Source organism: Plectropomus leopardus, chromosome 14, assembly GCF_008729295.1.
Source record: "Plectropomus leopardus isolate mb chromosome 14, YSFRI_Pleo_2.0, whole genome shotgun sequence".
Classification (NCBI taxonomy): Eukaryota; Metazoa; Chordata; class Actinopteri; order Perciformes; family Serranidae; genus Plectropomus; species Plectropomus leopardus.
In genome coordinates, this window is record NC_056476.1 from 22626229 (window position 1) to 22652401 (window position 26173).

General features: G+C 39.8%; 3 protein-coding genes across 5 annotated transcripts in view; 1 reads left to right on the top strand and 2 right to left on the bottom strand.

Moving 5' to 3' along the window:
- Positions 1-6986, bottom strand: part of LOC121953273 (zinc finger MYM-type protein 4-like) — a 31883-nt gene extending 24897 nt beyond the window's left edge. Inside the window, exons 1-5 of one of the 3 annotated variants that reach the window (XM_042500263.1) lie at positions 6765-6986; positions 3547-4120; positions 1579-1631; positions 1352-1492; positions 1041-1104 (exon numbers count right to left, since the gene is read on the bottom strand). In XM_042500263.1, the coding sequence (XP_042356197.1) occupies positions 1041-1104; positions 1352-1492; positions 1579-1631; positions 3547-4120; positions 6765-6806 (874 nt within the window). In that variant the 5' untranslated portion in view covers positions 6807-6986. Of the gene's footprint in view, positions 1-1040; positions 1105-1351; positions 1493-1578; positions 1632-3546; positions 4121-6431; positions 6495-6764 lie in introns of those variants that run through there. The other 2 variants (XM_042500264.1, XM_042500265.1) reach the window with 2 other exon arrangements.
- A 2187-nt stretch (positions 6987-9173) lies between these two features.
- adprs (ADP-ribosylserine hydrolase) lies at positions 9174-14254 on the top strand. The gene is made up of 6 exons (XM_042500969.1): positions 9174-9521; positions 10736-10832; positions 10923-11130; positions 11780-11967; positions 12139-12239; positions 13393-14254. Exons 1-6 carry the CDS (start codon positions 9335-9337, stop codon positions 13779-13781), a joined length of 1170 nt encoding a protein of 389 aa, XP_042356903.1. The 5' UTR covers positions 9174-9334; the 3' UTR covers positions 13782-14254.
- A 3966-nt stretch (positions 14255-18220) lies between these two features.
- Positions 18221-24353, bottom strand: zmp:0000001267 (b(0,+)-type amino acid transporter 1). The gene is given in 7 exon segments (XM_042501436.1): positions 18221-18531; positions 18630-18717; positions 19271-19395; positions 19482-19611; positions 20968-21101; positions 23654-24166; positions 24168-24353. Coding segments are annotated over 7 exon segments (1407 nt in total). The 3' UTR covers positions 18221-18300.
- Positions 24354-26173: the final 1820 nt, after the last annotated feature.

Here is a 26173-nt window from a genome sequence, read left to right on the forward strand (position 1 = left end):
CCATTAAAGTTACTTAATTTTAGAGTTTCAACAATGTGAAAACGGTGGAGTGATCTGTGAATCCATCCTGATGGTGCATAAACATGCTTAAGTAAAAGTCTGACGGCAGACCTTTGTCATTCAGCTGTTAAGTTGCTATGAGGTCTGGAAATTCAACAGGGAATGCAAATAATTTCGAGACATGGATGAAAAAAAAAAAAAAACTGTCAGAAATTTGACAGTTAGTAGTATTGAACAGGCCAGGAAAATTATTTTGATGATTTTAGACTGGAGGACAGTTTTAGCTCCACTATAGCACATTACCATTCTGCTACATGGACCTGCATACTGAGTGGGACTTTTTGGAAGCGCTATTCGGGTTCGTAAAGTTCACAAAGTTGTTCATCTCTCCTAGTAGGATATTTGTCCTGCTAACTGATCCAACTACACAGAAGCAATGTTATTGCCAGGATCATTGGTGCGCCTGCACCGATCATGCATGCAGCCTGTTGCAGTGTCTCCTGCTTACCCATCTCCCCCTTGGTTATCAATAAAGTATTTCTGATCATGATGAAAATTGTTTTATAAGCAAATAAATACATACTGTGAGTTAAAAATGTGTATGTCTGCTTTCTGCCAGGTGATGCACTGAATTTTTAAGTTGGACGTAACACATTTATACTTTATTTTGAAATTTTAATTTTAATTGATAAAATTTTTTTGCCAAAATATGTTTTAAAAGAGCTAAATTATGGCTTGCTATGAATGCTTTGAGACATTTTTCTTTCACCTTCTTTTAGTGCCAGATAGTCATTTGGTCAGCATGGCCAAACTAACCCATTAACTCTTGCGAGCAGGAACTAGACTGCCCACAATATTAACGGGGCACCCTGCTTTGAAGCCTCAGACTTTAAATAACTGCCCCCAGTAGCTTCCTGCCAAATTCTTCTTATTATATAACTTTTAAACATGAACAGGACTCAATATGACCACTACAAAATGCCACCTTTAATGTTAAATTGAGAAAAAACATGTCAAAATTAACAAATAAATAAACTCACTGGTAGGGGGTGCGAAAGTGTTGGCTCCACCTACGGAGTAGACAGAGCTGATCCTCAGCTCTTCCTGAAATGAACACACATGGAAAAAGTGGTTAATTATGCTCTTTCAGAAGAAAGAAAATGTGTAGAGTTTCTGTATAACTCTGAAATACTCCCCTATTATTAAGCACACACAGTTTGGGGTGTCTGCCAAACTGGGCTTCAATCCAAATATATCATTACTTTCTGGGTGAATCTTCTCCTATTGTTCAATATGAAAATTAGAAAGCTACACTTGAACATAAACAGCAGACGCATACTGATAACTTTACCTCTTGATGCTCCAGCTCTTCTTTGATCTGTCTGATGGAGCTCTGAGGCAGTAAAGCAGCGTCGTAGCCCTCATCAATGGGCTCATCTTTAATATTCACACTTGGAGGATTGCTGTCCTCCATTGGTGCTGCCTCTGACCTCTGAAATAATAAAGAGAATTCTTAATTACCTGCTTCAAGTTCAAAGATATTATAACTGCAGTTACTTAATCTTTCCAGATCCATACCTCTCCCTGCTGGCTGTCTTCTGTCTCCTCTGTCTGGGTCAGGACACCTCCATCTGAAAGAAAGGTAGAGAAGAAAACGTTCAATTAAAACAGTGCAGACTTCATCTAAACAATTCCAGTGCACATATAAAACAAATTTTTAGAGCATTTTAGACTACCTTTCCTTTTCTTGCTATGGAACAACAGTCCTGGCATGTTCATCTCGTGTTTTGTTTTGATAAATTAAAGCTGCCCAATTCCCAAGCATATGCAAATTGAGGCAGCACATATCTAACCCTGACACACCCGGCCGACCTAAAATAAAAAAAAAAAAAAAGTATTGCCTAATGTCTTTCGGTAAAAGTTGCACTTGAACGTGGCACAAAAAAATACACGATAAATAAAGATAAAATATCATAAAATAGAAAAACTAGATAAACAAGGCTACAATTTTCATGTGACGACACAATGTTGTTGAACAGTCTTGTCCTAAACTAAGAATGATAATTGGTACCCGTAACGGTTCACAAAATCCACAGTTCGGTTCGATATGTCACAGTGGTGTCATGGTTCGGTTTTCAATTTAGCAAAAAGTATTAGTTTCCTTGATTTTTAACATTTTTAAATTATTAAAACTAAAATGATAATGTATGATCTTTTATGACCTTGAACAATGGTGGAGCTATACCTGAGTGACCCATCTTCTAAGCAGCATATAAAACAAAAGCCACTCCTTTTAAAATATAAAATGTTTTTTTGTATTATTGTGGAAGCAGTTCTGAAGTTTCTGAAATGCCAAAGAAATATCCTTGTTTTGTTAAAAAAAATAAATAAATAACTTTTGTATTTTTGTACAAAGCAGGAGTAACGGTCTGGCTGAAATGGGCTCGTGAAGGAATATTGTTGAGTGGCTTAGTTTTTTAAAGCCTGTGTTTTCCACGACAGATTACCACCACAATCAGCTGGGTAAACCTGCCTAAATGCTGCAGAGATAACGTTAACGTGTAGTTTGTTATTTCCTCTGATCATGTAACCGACTATCATGTAGCAGACCCGTAGGTTATCGGAGGATCTTCTATTTCTAGTCTGGTAATGGCACCACTAACCATATTCCAACGAGCTAGCTCAATGTGGCGTGCCTCCCAGCGTGTCTCTTAAGTTCCCCATAATTTAAGCTTTATATTTTATATTCCAAATGTAATAGAATTAGTTCAAAGAATCGTTTGTAATGTGTAGCAGACCAAAAGCCCCGTACCAAACGGTTCAGTACAAATGCATTTATTGTTACTCCCCTACTAACTGGGTCACTCATTGCCAATAGACCCAGAATTCAGCACTCCTCCCAGCACATGTTGTGGATTTTCACTGGGGAAAAAAATCATTAACAAACTTCTATTAAATTTGGGTAACTTTTGCTCTACTCCATATATTTTTTAGTCGTGAATTTTTGAAGTTTGGTGAACAATGGTGCACAAACTACAAGCGATGACTAGTCACAGTTGCTTAAAAAGGACAAAGCAGCCTTACAGTATTGCACTTCCAGAGGGCTGATATATTCAAAAGAGGCAGAAAAAAAACTGGTTAACCTCAAAGCAGCAGAGGCCAAAATATCCGGACTTTTTGTCTCAAGTGTAGGCCAACGCCCAAAAATAGTGGATTATACATTTCGCATACTGCGCTCATAACTGTGAAATCACTGTGACATCATCTGGGATATTTTTAAAGACTTCTGGACGCCTGTAAAAGCCCTTCAAAGCCACAGAGAACATTATGCAGCTGTTTTCACAGCCGGAATAGTACTCGCTATGACAAAATAAACTAAATTTGATATGTTAATTGTTGTTCTGTCCTGTTAATGATAACCCCCCCCCAAAAAAAATATGTTCAGGTGAAGATGTTGTGATACACTAGATAGACACTTACAATATGGCATTGGAGATCAGTTGTTGTTACAGCTCTCTAAACCTTCATATGTGCGTGGAGCTTTACCTCGGCTGTTATCAGGTGTGTGGTCCTGGGAGGAATGGGAGGTGTTGGCAGACCCACTGCTCGCTTCCCTCTCTTCCTCTTGAGCAAAAGATTCGCCTCGAGTTACGTTGTTCCCCACTCCTTGCTGGCCTGTTTTCCTGTTTGTCTTACTCACGTTAACATCCTCCAGGGTGCCCATTGGCAGGGCAAAGTGCCAGTCTTCATCATCTTCTTCCTCTGGTCCATACGAAGGAAGGCCATCCAGTGCATCATCAAATGCTGCCCCTCCACTTCCTCCCCCCCCTCCTCCTTCGGTGGTTCCCATGCTAAACGAGGAGCGTCGCACTGAGGGAGGGGAGGATATGGGTGGAAAGGATGACTCTCCCATCCCCTCATCCATCTTTTCTTCTTGTCTGCTGCCGTTGCTGTCCTCTTCTTCTGCTTGTTGGTGTTCCCCTTGTCCTGAAGTTTCGTCTACTCCCTTAGTCTCATCCTGACCGCCACTCCTGGATGAGCTGGCAGATCCCCTGGAGGAGTCAGCAAATTCTCCAAGCCCCATCACTTCATCAAATACTCTGGACAGTTGCTGCTCATGCTGTAGGGGAGAAAAGGGTAAAACTAAGGGAACATGAACTTTTATCTTCTATTTTTCAGTGTCAGACCTAATAACTGTTTATACCCTTATAATGTAAAATGTAACAACATGTCCATTACTGTTGCCATTTTTTACACTGCCTGTTCAAGGTGGAAATACAGCGTTGTTATGCCACCTCGCTGTTCTGTATATAAGACACTATTGCAGAATGGGGAAACCAAGTTGTCTAGTCTTTAAGCCACAGGAGGTAGTACCAGAGCCATAATGGTGTCTGTTTAAACAGGACAGCCAGAAAGACGGAACCATAGGGAGGACAGGTGTGACGTTTTGACAACATGTTATATACACAACCCACTGCAGGTGATTTAAAAAGCAGCTAAAAGCCATTAGCTGCGAACTCAAAAGAGGAAGAAGAGTGGCTGTAAATGTCTGCAAATTGGGAAAAATGACATTTGGGAACGCCTTACCCTCCCAGCAGAGGACGAGATCAGCCGCCGTACAACAGGGACTTTAAATGATCGTTATTGTCATCTTATGCCACTGATGCATATGTTATATTTCACATGAGAAGCAACGCTGTTGTGTTAAAAGTCATGCCCGTCACACCTCTTTTGGTTCTGGAGCAGGATGATGCCACCATTGTTTGGTTCTGTGTAAAAATGCAAAGGAGGCATAAAGAACAGACTTGGTAGTGGTCCTATAGTGCAATCTCTATGTAAAAACAGCTTGGGAAACTTTTAACCTTACTATAAATACCATATAGATATAGCTTAAGCTTTCTATAAAACTTAAACAATTCTTTACTCAGATTTATTCAGAAAAATAAGGACACAGACAACCTCTGACAAAGTTAGGAAACCCAGAGAAGCTGCTATGGATACCAAAGAGTTAACTCAAACAGTATTGTATACAATATTCCTCCTTATTTCCTTATTTATCTAATCAAACCTCCAGCTGATATCACCTCAGACAACAATGCAATGGTGTTTAAGTATTCCTCACAAACCTGATTTGAGCTGCACAGAGGGAGGGCCATTTGTACATCACAACTGTATTTTTCAGATCAATTAAGTCTCACATTAAGCACTAAAAGACAGAAAGGCAGGCATTCATGTATCTATAGTTAACCATAACATCGGAGGTTACACTCAAAGTCATAAGATTCACCTATGCTTTCATGGGAGGGAAAGCAAAGGTGAATCTAATTACATACATTATGTCTCTTCACCAACTAAAAGCCATGTCAGTGAGACAGCATGCAGACAGGTATTGGTTGGGTCACCTTAATGCAATGCAGCCACCTTTAAAGTGGTAAAATATATTTTTGCTCTTCTTGTTATCACATGTCTAAATGCCTGCAGCAAGAAAAGGGTATAACAGTCCGACTACTACACATTGCAGCTCTGTCTTCACCCACTATAGCCATGACTTGCCCAGCAGGTGCCCACACACAGTCTGCCTCCAGCAGCAAACCCATATTTGATGCAACTGGGTGGAAAGCCAACTTCTCCATCTTTTACAGATGGTAACAAGCACAACAATCTCCTAAATTGTGACAGTAGGTAGTGTAAATCACTTTGGTTAGATGGGAGGACAAACATTTATCCCTGAAGTCCAACCTTCACTGAATTTATCCTATTAATGTCCACGTTTTTAAGGAACTGGCTAAGTGTAGTCAGTGTCTGGCTATTATTGATTATAATGGCTACAGGCCTCATGCATCAGTGGTAAAGAGGGGGTGTCCCACCAAACTCCTTTAAAAAAAAACACCAGTTATCGCGTAATGGCACGTTTGTAAACTTAAACAAGCACACCAAACAATCCAGTTAGACATAGCAGTACTTGATACAGCCGTCGATAAAAATGCAGTTTCAGAGACTTGCATGTTAAATCCAATAAAATCTCCACTTTTCATTGTTCGCAGCAGCAGCAGCAGCAGCAGCAGCCCTCCGCGATGCAAAGGCTCAGTGAAACCAGCAACCAACAACAACACACAGCTGCAGTGCTGGATAAATTAAGGCTCCTGAGTTTCACAAAAAGACCTGCGTCATTTTCTGTTAAACATGTTTTTTTTTTGCTAATTATCACATTGCCATGCGGTTAGTCGGAGCTTGGCGTGGTGGCATGCATCAGTGCTGAATAGCAACAAGCTACAGGGTCGTATGCTAACTAGCTCATGTTAGCTTAAATGTGCACATCTCGACCGGAAGCTAGCCTACAATAAGTTAGTGTCTTATTGTGTAGCTATAGGAGCTAAACCATTTAGCTTATCGTCTGAGTGCTGTTGATATTCTAGGTTTGGATTTCCTACCTTTAATCGTTTAAGTCTAAATTCCTCCGAGTCCGCCATGTTTTAATTATGCTGCAGACGCCGCGCTTCCAAACATCCACCCACCACTGAGGGTTATGGGTTATGTATGCAAGCAGTACTAACAAAAAGGATGCAGCTGTAAACTAAATTAAAAACCAAGCTAAGTGACTCCGGCAGTGTATGTTCTTACAAATAGAGACACACGGCAACAACCTATTGTTTTTGTATATACTTTTTAAAAATAAGAAACAACGTTACATATTAAGCGGCGTTAAAAAATAAAGACGACGACGAAGAAGAAGAAACACTTTGGTGTAAAAGCTACAACGTTACCGTAAATTTGGCTGGCTTTTCTTCATCTTTCACACCTGACATTGTTGGTAGTTGTCAGTGAAGGTATCTTGCTCCAGTTAATTGTGTTGTGCAAGCGTAGTCTGCTGTTGTAAATGCGTAACTACACTTTTTTAGTCCTCACATGCAGACCACATACCTAACGCAGCTTTTCCTAATGCCCTCTCCCGCATCATAGCGCTATACTTGTGTCAATACGGTAATTCCAGTTGTAGCCTGACGCACATGATCTATGCGCACAGCAAAAAAAAAAAAAAATCCATATCCGCCATATTTTCCACCCACAATTCTGTTTAAATCAGTTACATCCATGGTTAACACCATACATTATTGACGTCACAACATAAACAGTATAAAAATATTTTTATTTCAATGTAGCAAATGATTTAGGTCTCTGCACATGTATTTGATCACCCATTGAAACATCATTACAATAAACCTTTTTTTCCACAGCAGACAATTTGACTCGGGAAAAGCACCGTTTTTTACGCGAATAATGGCTCAGTTGCTCTTTGTGTCCCAGTAAGCTATTCCAGTGGACCAGCATGCACAAGACCAGGGCTTCCACTAAATGGAATGCTGCCATCATTAATGTTATTGAATATATATAATGCTTTCTCTACTATGTCTGTCAAAATATCTGCTGTAAAAAAAGGCCAATATGTGGTTATTCAAAATTACATATGTATAGGCCATAATTATGTTAAGTTTTTTAAATCAATATATTACCTGCAAAAAGTCAAAGCCCTCACACTGCATGCCAAAAACATATAGGCCTCCCAAATTAGCCTACTTTTATTTGAAGGTAGGTATTACCTTATTATTTAGACAACTATAGTGAGCAACTGACATTTTTTAAAATATAAATTCAAATTGGAAGTGATTAGAAAAGGCCTGAAGTTACATTCATTAGTTACATCATTTGTGAGCAGTCAGGTAGCTTAACTTGTGTGGTCTGACTATTAGTTGTCACATTTAAAAATAAATAATAATAGTAATAAAAAAGTGTCATGCAGGTTTTCACATAAAATGAATTTGATTTGGTGTTTTTGTGCATAGAAAAATTACAATAAAAATATTAAGAAATACAATTTAAAAATATGTACAATCTAACTGTATAAAATTAAAGAGCTACACAGCAAAATACAAAATTTTTTTTTTTTTTTTTGGGGGGGCTTTCTGCAAAGATTAACAATATTGTGGGCTAAAAGGAAAAATGCAATGTACAGAGATTAAGGTCCAAATAGCTATGTTAATGCTCCACCTGTAAGCAGATGTGAAGACATCAGACAGTGGGGGACATAATGACAATGGGGGAGGCAGATGGCAGTCAATCATCTTTTCTGCAGAGCAGTGGCAGCAACGTACCAGATGGTGATGGAGGAGGAGAAGATGGACTCAATAATGTCCATTGTATGAGTACGCCATCATTATTTTTGGCAGGTTGAATTTCTTCAGCTGCCTGGGATGAACATCCTTTCCTGAGCCTTTTTGATGAAAGATGTTTCAAAGCTAGCTCATTTACACTAGAATGTTTAGACTGATGTTGCAGACTTTCTAAAAAAAGACACTTAACTGTTGAAATAAATGTTATACTATAGGCGAAATAAGCAAAAAATAATATTATTTTTGAAAATGTTAATATTCATGAGAAAAAATGGCCAGTCGCTAAACCAACTTTTCTGCACTTTATTAATGACTTTCAACAAAACCCGAAAGGCTAATAAGACATTAAAGTTATTAAATGATTATAATATAATGTAACCTGGCATTATGAAATGTGTATATAATATTTTTTGGTTTGCATTTTAGTTTTTGTCTTTTCATTTTAATGTTTTTATTTATGGATTTATTTGTGTATTTTTCGTTTGTTTTGTTCCTCTGTATATCTATATGCATTTTTGTAATGATCTTGTATTTAATAAAGAACGTTAAAAAAAGTTACAAAGCCCGCTCAAACGTGATTGGTTAATACTGAGTTGGACTACAAATGAGTCCAACTTAGTATTGTTTGGATTGGTTAGGTTTAGCGATGAAGAATGTGATTGGTTAGGGTTAAACTATAAATCCTAAGTAAACCAATCAGAGACGTAGTAAGGCAAAGTAAGGCGGGTCCTACCTTCGCTATCCTAGAAAAATAAACCTAGTGTTGTTGCCCCCAGATTCTACTTTCTTTAGCAGATATCTGTTCATAGAGATAAAAAAAAAAAATCTCAACACTTGGGCACCAAAAATAAGCTTTTTTTTAATCCAGAAAGGTACTCGCATTTTTTTATCCACTGCGATATCAAAAGTTATCGCATGTTAATGATATAGATGGACAGCAGACAGTCCACTCTATGTAGGACTATTTCTATGTGCGCTGTGCTGAATCTGTCATCGGGGTCAAACAGGCATCAAAACGTTTTCAGGAAGCAGCAGAGAGGAGGAGTAGAGCCGACATTTGTTGTTGTTGTCGCCCGTGCTGTCTCTCCTCCCTGCCTGACAGTCTGGCTGGCCGACTAGCGGAGTGTTTTCCCAGTGTAGGTCAAAGTCTCTCCCCCGGCGGATGAATGGCAATGACGGCGGTGAGAGCGGTGGCATCGGGGGGCCCGGCGTCTTTGTCCCGGTTTCGGGGGGCGCTGGTGGCGGCTGTGCTGGGAGATTGTGTCGGCGGAGAGTTTGAAGGAGCAGAGGAGGTGCCCATGGAGAGTGTGCTGCAGCATCTGAGCAGCCTGGACGACGAGACCAAGGGGAATGGTGAGTGGAAGGATGAGATTTCATTTTAGTCCGTAATAAATGAAACACCATATTGCAGGATGCAGTGACAGCAGTGGGGGAGACACATGGCTGCTCGCTAACCCCGGAACCTACTGCCGTCTTTACCTGTGCTGCAGAAGAGCTTCAAGTCTCATTAACTTTAGCTATACTGACCTGCCATTGCTTACAATAAACTGGGGCACTAGTCAGGGTCAATAAAGCATTAACACAAGAGGGTTACACACACTTAAATGTGATGTATTAATTCTGGATGACTCAAATGTATTTATATACCACAATTTACAGCAAAACGTAATAATACAAACAAACAAACAAAAACAGTTGGAAATGGTCACCATTCATGGAATTGCGAGAAGTTTACCCTCAGGGCTTTCTGTAAGAATGCCCTTTCTGGCAGAAATCTTAGCATTTTAACAAGGGATGATTAATCACCAGAAGCCTCGCTACACAATGACACCTAAGTCACGATACAGTGTTATTGCGATCTTAAACATGTTGCTATGCGCTGAGTATTGCAACAACATACTGCAATATATTGCAGCTTATTACGATTCATGCGATTTTTTTTTGCAAATTATGTCCCCGAAGGGTTTCAACATCGGTTTTATCTTAAAAGATATTCAGTCTGTTCATCTCACTGTAGTCATTTTATTGCAGCAAAATGTATCCAGTGTATTGAAAAAGCTTTTTATTTTATTACTCTAGCAGGCTACCAAAAGTTAAATTTGTATTTAAGAATTGTTTTTAAAAAATAAAATATGAATTATTTGGCATCCATTAATCCACGATAAATTACTGATGCAATTATTTTGTGACACAATATGCTACCCCCTCCCCCCAGTTTTAATCAAAACCATGACTTTTTCCTGAACCTAACCAAGAAAGGGCCCTCTGACAGAAGACCCTGAAAGCAAACTTCTCCCAACAGCATCAGTACCCAAAATGTTGTCCACACACTCAAAGTATTCAGTTTACAACTGAGAAAATCAAGTTTCACTTCACAGTAGAGAAAATGTGTCCAACACACTTGATATGACAAGACAGAAAAAATGTGTGGATGGATTTCAATTTACAGACATGCTAAAACGCTTGTAATGCTGACATGTGATGCAAGGTGTTCTTATGTATCATGCAGTGTTTATATGTATGTGTGTGTGCTTATGTGTGTGTGTGTGTGTGTGTGTGTGTGTTAGGTATCCTCGAGTACAGTGATGACACGGCAATGGCACGCTGTGTAGTCCAGTCTCTCCTCACCCGTACCGGCTTTGATGAGCAGGACATGGCTCGCAGGTATATGACGGCACACTGCTGACACTAACAGCTTCTCTGCAGAGTTTGATTGTCTTTCACGTGCTACGCTCTGGTGTCTCCCCCCTCTAGGTTTGCTAAAGAGTACAGCGCGTCCCCTGGCCGTGGTTATGGTTCTGGAGTGATCCAGGTGTTGAAGAAGCTGTCCTCCCCTCAGCTCAGTGATGTGTACCAGCCGGCCAGGGACCAGTTTAATGGTAGAGGCTCTTTTGGGAACGGAGGAGCCATGAGGGCGGCCCCCTTCGCACTGGCTTTCCCAGATCCTGTTGATGTTAAAAGGGTGAGCAGTGGGCAACCTTTTCATCAAAAACCACACCCTTAGTGACATGCACATTGAAACTATGTACATTTTAGGAATTGACTTGTTTTAAACCTAAGTAATTATGTAGCGTGTTTGCGCTAGTTTCATTTAGGTTTGAGTTGTCAAGTCTTGCAGAATTCGGCCGTAGAGATGTCCACCTTCTCTCCAATATAATGGAACTAGATGGCACTCGGCTTGTGGTGCTCAAAGCGCCTAAAAAAAGAAATTTGAAAAACTCAACAGCAATGTCTCTTTCCAGAAATCGCAACTCGGTAACCCAAGATAATCCACAAACCTTGTTGTGAGCTATGTCGGAACTATTTTCTTTCTACGTAACTACAGCCTCAAACCAAATCACAGTACATAAGGAGGTGTGCAACTACTCACGGACGAGAAGCTCGTTCTCGTAACAGCGTGAGATGTAAAAACTAATGGTGTCCTCCACAGCTGAGCTTTAACGTTAACTGTGCTTAGTTATTTGGCCAGAAACCATGTTTACCTTCACTTTCGGTGTATTTTGTCTTAATTATGACTGACAATAAAACACAAATGTTTGCATTGCAATATCCACTAACTTGTTGGTGCAGAGTGGTTTGACTTCTTTTTCTTTTTTTTTTTCTCATTGCAGTTTGCCCGTCTTGGCGCCATGCTGACTCACTCCTGCTCTTTGGGTTATAACGGGGCCATCCTGCAGGCGTTGGCTGTCCACCTCTCTCTGCAGGGGGCGCTAGACCTGCCCCAGCAGTTTATCAGCAGGCTAATCACAGAGATGGAGGAAGTGGAGGGCGACGAGGCGGCACGGAATGATGCCAGAATGTGAGCACTACGTGATTAAATCCTTTTCCTTTATGGCTGCTTTAGCACAGATGAGCACCAGTTGTGTCAGTCTGCGGGGGTCAGAGGTGTAAATCGGATGTTTGGGGTTCACTGGCAGGAAACATGGAGGAATTTGTAAAGGTAAACTTCTAACATGTCGTTCCTATCCAGTCTAAAGGAAGCAGAGAAGCCATTCTGTGAGCGCCTCCACAGAGTCAGAGACCTGATGGACAGGAGCAAGGTCAGCATAGAGGAGGTCATCTCTGAGCTGGGTCAGTATTTGTTGATTTTTGACTTTATCTCGCTCTTTCATTGAGGTTTTATAGAAGGTTTTTATCATCCGTCCATCCTTTTCACATTCTCCGAGGACTGTTTCCAACATTTATATTTTTACACGTAGCTTATTCTGTTTTTATTGTTACTATCTACGACCCAATGACAATATTTACTTTTAATCTGCCAATTTTTTCTCCATTAACTGTTTTTCCACTTTTACTTTTTTTCCAAGTTTACTCACTGAGATTGCTTGTTTTTTCTAAGCAGCCATTTAAAACCTTAAGATATTCAGTCAATGAGTAAAGAGGGTGACTTAAACTATCACATTTTCATACCTGAGAAGTTAGAACTAGTAAATTAGTGCTTAGAACTCACTGAAATTGTAATCTGATTGCTAAAATAGTTGCTCATTAATTTTCTGTTCTTGAAGGGATCTTGAACATTTTGGAGATGAAAAAGGATTCTGTTGCTTTTTATTTTGACAGAGCACCTTAAAGGAGTAATGGAACTATCTTTTGTGTTGTAGCGTTACTAAATCCAACTGATTCGTTTATCATTTTAGTACAGTGGCCCTGAGAGCTCAACACACTGCAAAGACAGAAAACACATGTAAATAGACTCATCACAAGCAAATAAAGAAGCTCCCAACACAATGGAGGCTGTGTCCAGGGGACACTAAAAAGTTATGGGCATGCTGGTTGTTGGCTTGTAAAGTTATTGAAGTAAGCTATCTGTCATTGTGATGATTCAGAGATTGTAATAATACACAAAAGGCTTACAGTGAATTTTTCATCCCCAATGATAGATAACTGACTTCAATAACGGTAATAACAAGAACAAGAGCTGCGTGCCTCAGCCTTGTGCATCATTTTTTAGTGTCCCCTGGACACAGTTTTGTTTTGAGCCTCTTGCAGCGCTTTTTTCTAAATGCTGCGAATGTGTTGCGAAATTGATGTTTTTGTGTGTCAAGTTGGTGAAGATGTTTCTTCATTTGCTTGTGTGTATTTGCATGTTTTTTGAAGTTAACTGAGCTTTCAGGGCCACTGTATTTTTGCTTTTTCAGCAGCTAATATTCTAATCTGCTAGATTACACTCTAGTTTGTTTTGCTGTCTTCTTTATCACTCAACTTCTCCTGTCTTACCTTTCAGGTAACGGCATCGCAGCACTCCACTCAGTCCCTACTGCCATCTTCTGTGTCCTCCACTGCCTGCAGCCCAGAGAATGCCTTCCAGAGAACTACGGCGGCCTGGAGAGAACAATAGCGTACAGCCTGGCCCTGGGAGGGGACACAGACACCATAGCGTGCATGGCAGGGGCAATCGCCGGGGCCCACTATGGCATCGAGGCTATCCCTCAGTCATGGATAAAGTGCTGCGAGGGGGCGGAAGACGCAGACATGAACGCAGAGCGTCTTCACATGCTGTACCACCAGTCATCACAGGGAGGCGGCAGCGGGACAGGAGAGCAGAGCACTGAGGACGCATCTGAAAGTCGGTCAAATGCATCTAACGGCACAGAGAAGAAACCTGGAGATTAGTGAGTCTTCAACTGGAGTTTGACAAAAGGACTCTCAAATACACACACACACACACACACACACAAACACACAAATTACACACTTACACTCGGACTGTGTTGGTTAACTGAGAACTTGTGATTAAGGACTAGCTATTTCAACATCCCAACATTATTTTACGTGTCAAAACAGTTTGTTATTTTCTGAGACCTTCAAGATTGCAACAATAAAAAAACAGAATTTGTCAGGTAACAGGAAAGTGAAGCTGAACAAACAAGAAACATCAAGTGTCATCAGTCAAATTAGCTTGACTGTGTGATACATTTGTGCATTCATACACACGCACACACACACCTCTTTCCCTTCCCTGCTCTCTCCTCTTTAGTGTTGAACAATCTTTTGTCATGTGAAAGTTGCACTATGAATTGGCCGTTTCTTGTTTTATCCTTTTGGTGGATAACAATTATTTAATAAACTTTTTTTTCTTAAATTCACATACGCTGCACTGGTGTTTATTTTGAATATAAGACTCAAAAAGTAAATTTGTTTTCGGAAGGTCAGCAATATAAAGATCCCTTATTACTTATCTTGTAGCCCAATACAATTCCTAATGCACAGACAGCAAGAGACTAGTTTTTTTCTCTCTCGCTCTCTCTTAAAGACACTGGCAGAGGCAGATGGCTGCAATAGTCAGTTCTGCTCGAGGTCTCTGCATGTTAAAAAGGAAGTTTTCCTTGCCGCTGGTGCACAACAGCGAGAAGTTATAAAACACAACTCGGTAGGAATTCACTTAAATTGTTGAGTTTCTGTAAATCAAAAGAGTGTGATCTAGACCTGCCCTTTTAAAGTGTCCTGAGGTAATGCTACTTTTGTTGTAATTTGGTCACATAAGATAAAAATGTCTTGACTTGACCATTTAAAAGAAAAAAAAAGTGAACATGCTATAAAATGTTATAAAAGATCCACACAAAACTTTTACGGTTTTCCTGTGGGGCGGCGTAGAACTTTGATGTTTCGCCATAAAACAGGAAATTGTTGTAACTTTGTGTACACATTTTTCGATCTTCCTGAAACTTCATAGGTTTGATAAGTGTCTTGCTTTGAACACATCTGAATGACAACATTCACTAGTCGTAATAGCGCCACCTAGTGGCAACTGGAAATCTTTTTTTCTTTTTTTTTAAAAATAATTTTAAGAACTTGTTCTACACAATTAAACTCATACAGTTGAAATTCTGTATGTATGATTGTAAGACCTTGGTTGGTTGAAAGTTCTCAAAGGTCAGTTTAAACTTATAGCGTTAGTAAGTGGCTTTGCATTGAATGCTGATGTTTTGCTTTAGAAGGGGAAATTATTATAACTTTACTGTACATGCTCAAATGTTCTCCAAATTTGGCGTGGTGAACAACAGTCTAGCCCTGAGCAGGTAAATATGCTAATTTTCTGCCTGTGCTAACATGCCTGAGTACCACCCCTTACAAATTTACATATCACATATAATAACGTAATGAGGTGCTGTAATGTACTTTACTAGCTAACGTTAGCTAGCACAGTAAGTTAATAAAGAGTTGAATTTAATCATTACTAACCTGTGGAGGACATGTTGGTCCTTTGCAGGGATGCTGTGCAGACTGTATGGCCCAGACCGTGGCACAAGTAAAGGTGTATGTACTTTACATTCACTTTTTTTTTTCTTAAGTTGAAGTTTGCCACTACTTTTAGAGCAGCTGTGAGCTACACAGGTTCTTCACCAACTCCAAACCCCATATTCGATTGGCTCCTCCTGGGTAGGCCTGGTTAGCCATACCTATTTATAGATCAATGTTTATGCAAATTTGAATGTGCCGTCCCCCATGTTTGATTGGCTGACTACACTTTCTGAGGAGTAGCCAATCAAACACGGGGGACAGCACATTCCAATTAGCATAAAGCTACAGTTATATTCTAGTACGGCTGACCATGTCTTGTGAGAAAGAACCAATCAAACATGGGAGGTAGCACATTGGCTGACCATGTCTTCTGGGAATGAGCCAATCAAACAGTGGGGTGCCCGAAAACTCATGAAATGTGGTATGCACTTCCACCTGACCTTACGGTTTTCCTGTGGTACAGCATCTATTATGATGTCTCGCCATAAATCAGGAAATTGTTGCAAGTTTGGTGTACATTGCCATCTGCCTGAAAATTCATAGGATTGATGAGGGTCCAACCCTGAACACATCTGTATGACAATATTCACTTGTCGTATTTGTGCCACCTACTGGCAACAGGAAGTAACATATGTTACATTTTGACTTGCACCTCCTAACAGGTTGACCACATTCAGCTCAGAGTTGTTAGTTGAAAAAGCCTTAAGACCTTTTTTTTCTTAAATTCACATACTCTGCACTGGTGTTTATTTTGAATATAAGACTCAAAAAGTAAATTTGTTTTCGGAAGGTCAGCAATATAAAGATCCCTAATTACTTATCTTGTAGCCCAATACAATTCCTAATGCACAGACAGCAAGAGACTAGTTTTTTTCTCTCTCGCTCTCTCTTAACCACACTGGCAGAGGCAGTCGTATTTGTGCCACCTACTGGCAACAGGAAGTAACATATGTTACATTTTGACTTGCACCTCCTAACAGGTTGACCACATTCAGCTCAGAGTTGTTAGTTGAAAAAGCCTTAAGACCTTGATGATTTTCCTTGAATGCCAAGGATGCCAAGGATGATTTTCCTTGAATGCGCACCAAACAATGTTGTTGTAACTTCACTTTGCATCGACCCATTGGCCCCAAATTTCATAGGTGTGATCAGGCTGCAGACCTGAAGACATCAGCATGACTTGCTTGTCATACCTACTGGCAACAGAAAGTAAGCCTTGCCAGACCAGTATTTTTTCATTTACATGAAATTTTCATGGTTTGGTCTACAAATACTGTACACAATGATGACATGGCATTTACGTGCCCTCCAGTGCCACCCAGTGGTCGCTGGAAGTACTACATTCTGTGAAATATCTCACTCCAGGGTCCAAACTCTGGGTGAATTATCCAACTTTCACAGAAATGAATGACTGCTTTAGCTGGGGTCCCAACTGTACCTCCAATGTACAAAGGGATGCGAGGGCGCTTTCTTGCTGCCTGCAGCTTTGATTTTTTTCTTTAAGATACTTTTTTGGCTTTTATTGCCTTTATTAGATAGGATGGATATAGTGTGAAAGGGGGAGAGAGAGAGAGAGAGAGAGAGGGGCTAACATGCAGCAAAGGGCAGAGGCTGGACCCGAACCCGCGGCCGCTGCAACGAGGATACAGCCTCAACACACTGGGCATCAGTTCTACCAACTGAGCCAGAGGGCGCCCCGCACCTTTGATTAAAACTGATCTGCTAATTAGTACAAAAGACAAAAAACAGCAGAGGCTGATGGGAATGCCATTAGTTTTGCAGGTATTTGGGCAAAAATACAATATTCCGATAATAAAAATTCTGACCTGATGACGGCCCTAGATGAACAGTTGATTTTCTCACTGAATTATTACAATAGGCCTTTCTTACAGTAGACATTTTGATGAGTCACAGTAGGAAAAGCACAGGTGTTACTAAAGACACTTACAATGGCTCTGTTGACTTAAAATGTTTTAGTTGCCATCAGCCAGCATGCTCAATACAAGGTTCCTGTAATTAAAACAGCTAAACAGAATGAAGCCATAATGTAACAGTGGTGAAGGGACTCTTAATGACAAAGAATGTTGCAATTTATAGTTTGCAACACTCTTTCATAGTTTTTTTCGTACACGTCGGAGCTGCAATGTTGTAACTAACATTGGTACTGCAGCATTTAGTTATGTGCTGTTTTTTTTTTTTATCAGTTTGTTAAGAGAACAGCATGGGCTTTCTCCAGTGTTCCAGTATCCCTGTCAGTGAGAACTCTAAATGCTCCCCCAAAATCAATATGTTGCATCACTCATGCAAACACATTAAAGTGGAAAATTGTTAGACAAATTTTTTTTTTCCTTCTTGCAAAATTTGTGCAAAAACAATTTTTTATGTATCTTTGATCTGCAAAATTTTGAATAAATTTGAAATGAATATTTATAATAAAGTAATAAACTGAAATGGACATGACAAAAACAATCAATAACAGAAATCTTCCGCTGTTTAAGTCCATATTCTGTCAAGCCACCTACACACCTTGCAAAGGAAAACATATATTAGGATTTTAAAAAAATCACTTAAACATCTTTTGGTAATAGATTAACATCACAGATTTACTTCTGAATCATTTTCATGTGTTCTCTTCATCGACTACGAACATCAGCAAATACAGCCGTGCAAAATGCACTTGTGCAAAAAGACAATACATATCAGTTTGCTAAAAGTCAAAGACAGTAAAAAGTGCAACCAAGCATATTAATGAGAAATAAAGGTAAAACCAACTGGTGACTGAATGTAAACTGCAATGTTTCGTGTGTTGTTGCAAAAACAGGTGGAGTTAAAAAGCACAAGCAATAAAACATGGAAAAACAACTTTCCTTCTATAATCCCTCTACTGAAATCACAGGTTTTTCTCTGCTGGGGCGACCTCTAAGAAGAGCTGCAGGAACACTGTTAACTTGCTCAGCAGCCCGGGGCAGAGCTTGTAATGGATGAAGGGTATGTAAACGATAGCTCCACTTAAGACAAATATAGTCACATAGAGGTATTCAATCTGAGGGTTGTCAATGATGGGTGCCAGCACAAGGAATATGGCCACAATGATGACCAGTATGGGGAGTATAATGGGAACCTGTGGAGAGAAAAAAAGGCACGATATGATTCTCACCATGTGTTAGCAAAAAGGCAAATGAGTGTATGATGAGGGTATTTTGAGGGTATATGACTGACCCTGTACGGCCTGGGGAGCTCCGGCTTCTTAATTTTGAGATAGAGAAGTCCAGACAAGGTGATGCCATAGAAAAACCAGGCAGTGAAACTGACAACAGAAATAATGAGAAATGTCAGACAAATACAAACATTATTTATTGAGGCTTCCTGCACAAGCACTATTCAACAAAGCAAACCAGCAACAAGCAATCTAAGTCTTGCACATCAGTCGGGTTTTTTTTTCCTCTATTAAAACCGTTAAACCTTGTGCATCCTCTGGTACATTTTTGGCTTCATTTTTATTATTTCAATTATTTTGGCTGTGTTAATGCATAAGGCATACACTTTGGCAAGGTTGTGTTTGTTTTTTTTTTTTTTTCAAAAATCTTTAAAGTTCCACCTCAGCTCTTATAATACATTTAAAATAAACTGTGTAGCTATAAAACACCCTCTTATACCCTAAGGACAAAAATGTTCCAATTGAAAACCCATTAAAAAGACAACTTTAAATAAATATATATTATTTTAGTGGCATTTTTTTAATGGCACGTACATCTGTGTTTTCTGATGACACCGGGGGAGTTTTTTTGCACATGGGTTAAAGGCATGTTGTTGACGTTGACATCAACATTAAATACACATAAAGCAGACCCAGTCATCACCTGAAAAAGTTGACAATACTCTGGAAGTCTCCAGGGATCAGCACCAGAAGAGAGACAACAGTGGTGAAGATCAGAGCTGGAGATGGAGTCAATCTGTGGACGTGAGCCATGGCCAGAATATCTGGCTGCAAAAAGGAAAAACAAATCTGGATGAAACTGGATACAAAGTATAGTCTGTATAGTCTGTATAGTCATAAGTAGAGATTCTCACCATGTGTCCTTCTCTGGCAGCAACAAAGCACACACGGCCACCGCTGAAGAACGTCCCGTTCAGTGAACCAAAAGCAGACAATGCTGCAGCCACAGACATGATCCAGCCCCAGCTTCCGAACACTTTATTTCTGTGGGAAAAGGGTCGATGTTCTCACAAAAGCTGTAACAGCATCCCTCCCAACTGTCAAAACCCACCTGCTCCACATAGAAAGTACATCTTTAAAAGGGTTATTAATAATCTTTAAACTCTTAGGATCTCTGTCATTTAACTATGTACGTATTAAGTATATAATTATTTTTTTCTAATAAATGCACAGTAAGCGCTACCAGTTGGCTTTCCCCCTAGGTTTATGACAAGAGTTAAATAAGGAGGTGAGGTATTAAAGGGGAACTTAAGCCTGTTTACAGGTCTTGGGAAGTGCTACTGTATATGTGGTAGAGGTTGTATGAAGATTTTTGTGGCTCCAGAAGCATCTGTGCGAAATCTGATAGCATCATTTGGCCGTGAAGACCATAGATTTAACGATGAAAGAATCTGGAGGTGTGGAGTTAGTAAATGTTATCTTAAGAGACCTCTGGAGCCTGCTTCTAATCTCTGCTGCAGGCAAGAAGCTACATTATTCACTTCGAACATAACACTTGATTCTCTGGCATAACTGTCAATGATCATGTTGTATGGTGGGTAATATAGGCACCAGGTTTTGAGAAAGAGAAATAATGTGTGAAATATAAAAAGACTATCTTTGGTTTAGGTAAATTGATTTATATGTATATTTATTTATTTATTTTTTTCAAACAAAGCTGTCCATGTGAGTCTGATTGTCAGAGGAGTGCAGTGCTGAATCCCTGTTCTCCTTTTATGCTCCTTAAATACGAGTAGTTTTAACACCAGAAGTTAAACTATCAGCCTGAACTACAGACTGTATGATAAGATGCAAGATATGCCAGCTCCCCAAAACTGAAGCCAAAACATTTGGATCGCCCCCTGGTGGCTGGCTGCAGTACAGGTCATAATCCCCGCCCCCTCCATGTTAGTGAATGGGACATGGGCCAAACTAAAAATTCAAGAGAACACATCAAATAAATTTTCCAAGACATTGTCATTTTAGATACTTCTTATTGTCCTGATGTTTATTAACGTGTTTTTCGTTTTAGTTTAGTTTTAATTAGTAGTTTGATGAGAAAAAAAAGGGGGGGTTGACGTCATGATTAACAGCTATGTGAGTCAATCAGTGTGCTCGCCATCAGTGGTGCTTCTTGTAATTCAGACAGGTGTTTGGAGAGCAGCATGACATTGTGGATATTGCTACTGCGCAGACTCTTGCTCCAAATGACGTCACCAGCACAAGAAGGTAGCGGCCGTATCCTGGATATTTTGGCTTAATTTTGTTCTCTTCATCTAAGTGGATAAGCATCGTCCATCTTAGCACAAAAGTTAAAGTTTGGCTCTGTCTATCTGAATTTGTGATCAGGTGCTGTCTTACCCCCACGTTACTGCCACTGCACTGGAAGACATGAGCTCTTTAGGCGTCATTACAGTCAGGTAGCTCACATTCACCATCAGATATAAGCCAGTCACCAGAGAAATGGCTATCACAACTGCCCTGGGAAGATTCACCTGGATAAAAAAGCAGAATTTTCAAGTGCTGGTCAATGTGTACAAGCTTGCATAAGAGGTAGTTGTAACACTGATGCTGGAAGAATAGATTGAGCCAGGAGTTAGGCTCCAACGTAAAATAAAATTATGAAAAACACTAAGCACAATCCAATGACACAGTCCAAACATTAGTAAATGCATATTTTTCATCTGTCACATAACAAGAAAACCAGTGTTTGTGGACCAGAAAAGCCCATATGCTATAGAAAATTAATTTTCTATCAAAAAACACCACGCAAAACTGCTAAACAGTGACAGTGACATTAAAATAGTTGATTAGTGTGCCTACATATTTTAAAAAATGTACAAAGTACATACAGTGAAATTTATTAAAATATGCTCAAGCCATATTCTAGTTTCTTTAAAAACAAAATTCTCAGACCCATTTAAAAGTGGGTAGTGGGTCACAGTTGGCCCATGGGCCATAGTTTGGCCATCTCTGCCATACATGAAGTGTTCTGGAGATCATCTGGAGAGCTACACTTACAGGTTGACAATAGTTATAGACACTGACGCTATTTTTATGCTTTCCCCAGCAACATTTTTGATTTTTTTTTTTACCTCCAAACATTTCCAGTGAAGTAACAGTATAAGAAAGTCCGTAAAGCAATGACAAATGTGATTTAAATGAGCTCTATTAAGGTTCTGAAGCCTCTCAGTAACCATCTGCACAAGCCTGTGGCTCTTCTTTTCTCCTTTCGTTGACTTCACCCTCGTAATGTCTTCCCTATTGCCATACACATTTTGTTCTCTGGGGTCATTCTGATCCTGCCCTGTTTTGACTGTTATTTAAAGCATATTGTATAAACTGTTGAATTTAGGGCCAATAGACCTTGTTTACAAAAATATAAAAAAAAGTTTTGATGGGAAAAGATTTCATTTGGGGTCAGACTGATGCCAAAGGACAACACAACTTTGGAAATGATTTACATAACATTTCTTTTAACAGCCAAAATTCATGACTTCACAAAACTGGTTAAAGGCAATGCTGCAAGTTGATGCATAAGCATTTTCATGTCCTGTAACCCTCAACAATCATTCTTGTATTACATTATCCATTAGAAGTTGCAGTCCTAAAAAATACAGCTTAATCTACAAACAATTACTGAAAAAAACCACCAAACATTTCTGTTATCACATGATAACAATGGCAGGCACACACCTTTATCACAATTAGATAAGAACACCATTGCAGCAAACAATCGCACCTTGAGGCAGTTTGGCCCCACATAAATCTTTAACAAGCTATCACTGATCCGATGACTCAAAGGACTGTTGCATTTGGCAAAGAAAAGAAGACAACACCATTATTTATGCACTTACGCGCACATGCATAATCCAAATCTTTACAGTTTCAGCTCTGGTGTTTACAGCTCGTCTGTAGTTCAAATTGTACCAGCCAGTGTGAAGTTTTCGAAAAAAGTTTTTTCCTAAAAGTACAGAGTAAATTTAAGTGCAATCTCAGCTTTCAAATCAAATCAAATGACTTTCATAAGCTTTGGATCAAACAGCACTGTAAACATAGCAACAACCACAAAGAGTGCACTGATAAACCATACTTGCTTCATGGCTTTCCACCTTTGCCAGGGTCAAATCTAAGGACATGAATATACCGGATCAGAGTGGACTGGTAGCTGGAGAGGTGCCAGTTCACTTCCTGGGCATTGCCAAGGCACTGAACCGCTAATGTTGACCTGCACTTGTATAGCACTTTTCTAGTTGTTCAACCATTCACACACACACATTCATATACTGCTGGACGAGCCTACCGTACAAGGTAGTACAACATGCGTACACATTCACACACCAACAGCCCAGACATCAGGAGTAATTTAGGGTTCAGTATCTTGCTGACTTGAGAGCTGGGAATTGAACCACCAACCTTCCGATCAGTGGGCGCCCCACTCTATCTCCTGAGCCGCAATAAAATATGATATATTTTTCTGCTTCTCCTTGGTGCTATACTGCTAATCAACCCAATTTCCCACTTCATTTTCAGAGTATCAGCCTCAATGAGAGAGATGATGATGAAAATACTGTAGTTGTTATTCACCATTAAAGAGGAAACACATTAATAAAGTGAGAGTTACACACCTAAAGACTTTAATCTACACATCTCAGAGAGCTTGCATGTCTGGTAAAGACACAGTAAATACTGTTTAATGTGTTACTTAAATTTAATAGCTCCACTGTAGTTGTAAACAGTATTATCCTTATCTGGATATCATCAAACAACAGCAGCAGCATTGTGTAACTTACTGTAAAGATCTGTTTATTTGTGTGACTTTTAAAGCAGTAAAATAACAGGTTAACCTAAAATGTATGACCTCATAAAAGTGTAAAGGGTGTACTTCCCTCAAAACAATGCTGTGTTTTATCTAATCTAAATGAAAATATGATCTTCACTGTAGATCGACAGTCTAAGTAGATTGCATACTTGACTACATAATATCTCAGTTTATTACATGCTTACAGCACAACTTTATTTTCAATATAAATGATTAAACTCTTACTTCTGGATGTTTCAACTCCTCAGTTAGATGATTCAAAGTGTTCCAACCATCATAGGACCACAAGCCCTGGTAGAAAGCAAAGCCAATGGAGCTGACACCAACATTTGTTCCCACAAAGGAGTTATCAAAGTTCTCAGTGTGTCCCTGGAAAAGCATCACAACACCTCCCAATATGATCACAGCCATTGCCAGCAATTTGACTGCCATGGAGAGAATCTGGATGGCAGTGGCCAAGCGTACGCTCAGACAGTTAACTATAGTCAGCACAATGATAGACCCTGCAGCCACCAACTTCACCGCCAGTTGTGGAGGCGTGCAGCCGCTGTAAAAAGGGGCAACAACGTATTCAGCAAAACTCAGAGCAATTCCTGTGGCACTGGCAGACCTGATGACAATGACAAAGCTGAAGACAAACGTGAAGGCCACCACTTTTCCTGCTGTCCGAAGAATGTAGATATATTCTGCTCCAGACTCTGGTATGACTGTGCCCAGTTCAGCATAGCAGAGCCCCCCCCAGCATGGCTATCAACCCACAGCAAGTCCATATAACAAAGCTGGCCCCTGGGCTGCCGATGGTGGACAGCACAAACTGGGGGGATATGAAGATCCCAGATCCGATCATGGTTCTGGCAATGAATGACACAGCTCCTATAATCCCCACTTCCCTCTTCAGATTGAGTCTCTGTGTGTCACCCTCCATCGTTTGACTGCTACTGTCTCCTCAAAGGTAATTAAAGTAGATACTAGAAATGCACTTTGCTATATTGAACTTTTTGTACAGTAAGAACTTACTGGGCACCAGAATTACCATTTCACACTGGAACAAGGTGTGGTATACCTTTTTGTCCAATATGACGTGGCTTAGTAGGTAGAACCCATTACAGGAGGCAGGGCCAAGACATTATGATGAATGTCAGGACAACAAATAAAAAGGTTTGTATGCTCTGCAGACCACAGTAAATCTTTTTAAAAATATTTTGCAAAGAATGTCCCAGACATGCTTTCAGTAATTTACTCTTTTCACATTTTCATCTGCTATAGTCATTTGGATTATCTGCTGGGGTTGGTGTTGGTAAAGGTCTTCTCCATTCTTTGGGATAGATGACACAGCTACAATAAGTACAATGCATACAACAGATTGTTTGGGTTGAAAACAGTAATTCTGTCACTTCTTGTGTGGCTTAAATAAGCCCTTCCTCCCAATCATGGTTGAATTGCGTCCATTAAGAGTGTATGAGCAGATTTTAGGGTTTGACAGAAATTCTCAGTAGCTCTCTGACTTTTGGAATGGAAAGGCAAAGATTTTGCTCGTAAGACATTCAACATCCAGAATTTCTGGAAATCAAGTGAAATGTGTTCCTTGATCACAGTAACAACTCCTGAAGCAGAAGACAGGAATGGTTGCTATCAGAGCTTTCACAGCAGACATTGTCGCTCTTTCAGAAGGAAATCTGCAGGGTTGCATCACAAGAAAAGGAGGCAAGTCAGACCAAATACAACCACCAACAAAATCCCTACTCCTTGTTACCTCAACTCTCTAAACCCATTGAGAGGGATGCACTACAATAGTGAAGTTATACTTGCAACAGATATGAAGTTTCACAAAGTTATGCAGAGGGACAGGACGCTTCGCCGAACTAGTGCACAACCTCCAGTGTTACAGACCATTAGATAAAATAGTCCAAACAACACTGACTGGTCCCTTACAGGGATGACTAGTTATATAACTGGTCATACAGGTCAAGCACTTTCATGCTGGTCTTAACTGATACCTTGAAAGAAACCAACAAGCTCCAAAGGATGGTAAACTTGGTGGAATTGATTCACCAATATCGGCATTGACCCTCTTTTCTCCAAAATAGCATCATCCTTGGCAGTAATTAGACTAATCTACTTGTCCATCTCAACAAAATTCTTGTTTTGTGTCAATGCTTTGGCAAATGGAAATATTTGTTTCTGAAAGCGGCTCCTTACTTTAGGCCTTTATCAATTAGAGAGCTACAGTCTACCGAGCCACACCTGAAGCTTACTCATCTTTTTTCAAGGGTTGTGGATAAATTTAAACTTGGTAAAACAAGAGTAGACTATGACCTATAACATTACCAGGGAAACCCAGAATAATACTATTTATTTTGTATTTTTCCAAAATAAGGCTTAAATACAACACTGGCAACACTAGCCAGTAATTAGACTAGTCTACTTGTCCATCTCAACCAATAACTCTTCTTCTCTAAAACAATTTAGCTACAAGTAACCTAGCTCTACCTGAGGCTGACTCAGCATTTTTGCAAGGTTTTTGGATAAATCTAAACACAGACTGCTATGACTTGGTTTGCCAACAACACACTGACGACCCAAATGACGTTACCAGGGAAACACAGAACAGATCATTTTTCTTTCTAATTGTTCCATGTTCAATAAGAGGCACGTTATCCAGTTTATGATGGATCTAAAGAGTGTCTCCGGGGGACAAAAAGGGCTTTGATGTGTTATTTAGTGTGCGATTGTTGAAGTTGATAA

What these genes read in the sequence shown, in the direction of transcription:
- adprs (XM_042500969.1), top strand. Translation starts at nt 9,335, where the DNA reads ATGGCAATGACGGCGGTGAGAGCGGTGGCATCGGGGGGCCCGGCGTCT. An exon ending in GAGCAGGACATGGCTCGCAG is followed by an intron (nt 10,833 to 10,922) that starts GTATATGACGGC and finishes TCCCCCCTCTAG; the next exon opens with GTTTGCTAAAGAGTACAGCG. An exon ending in GCACGGAATGATGCCAGAAT is followed by an intron (nt 11,968 to 12,138) that starts GTGAGCACTACG and finishes GTTCCTATCCAG; the next exon opens with TCTAAAGGAAGCAGAGAAGC.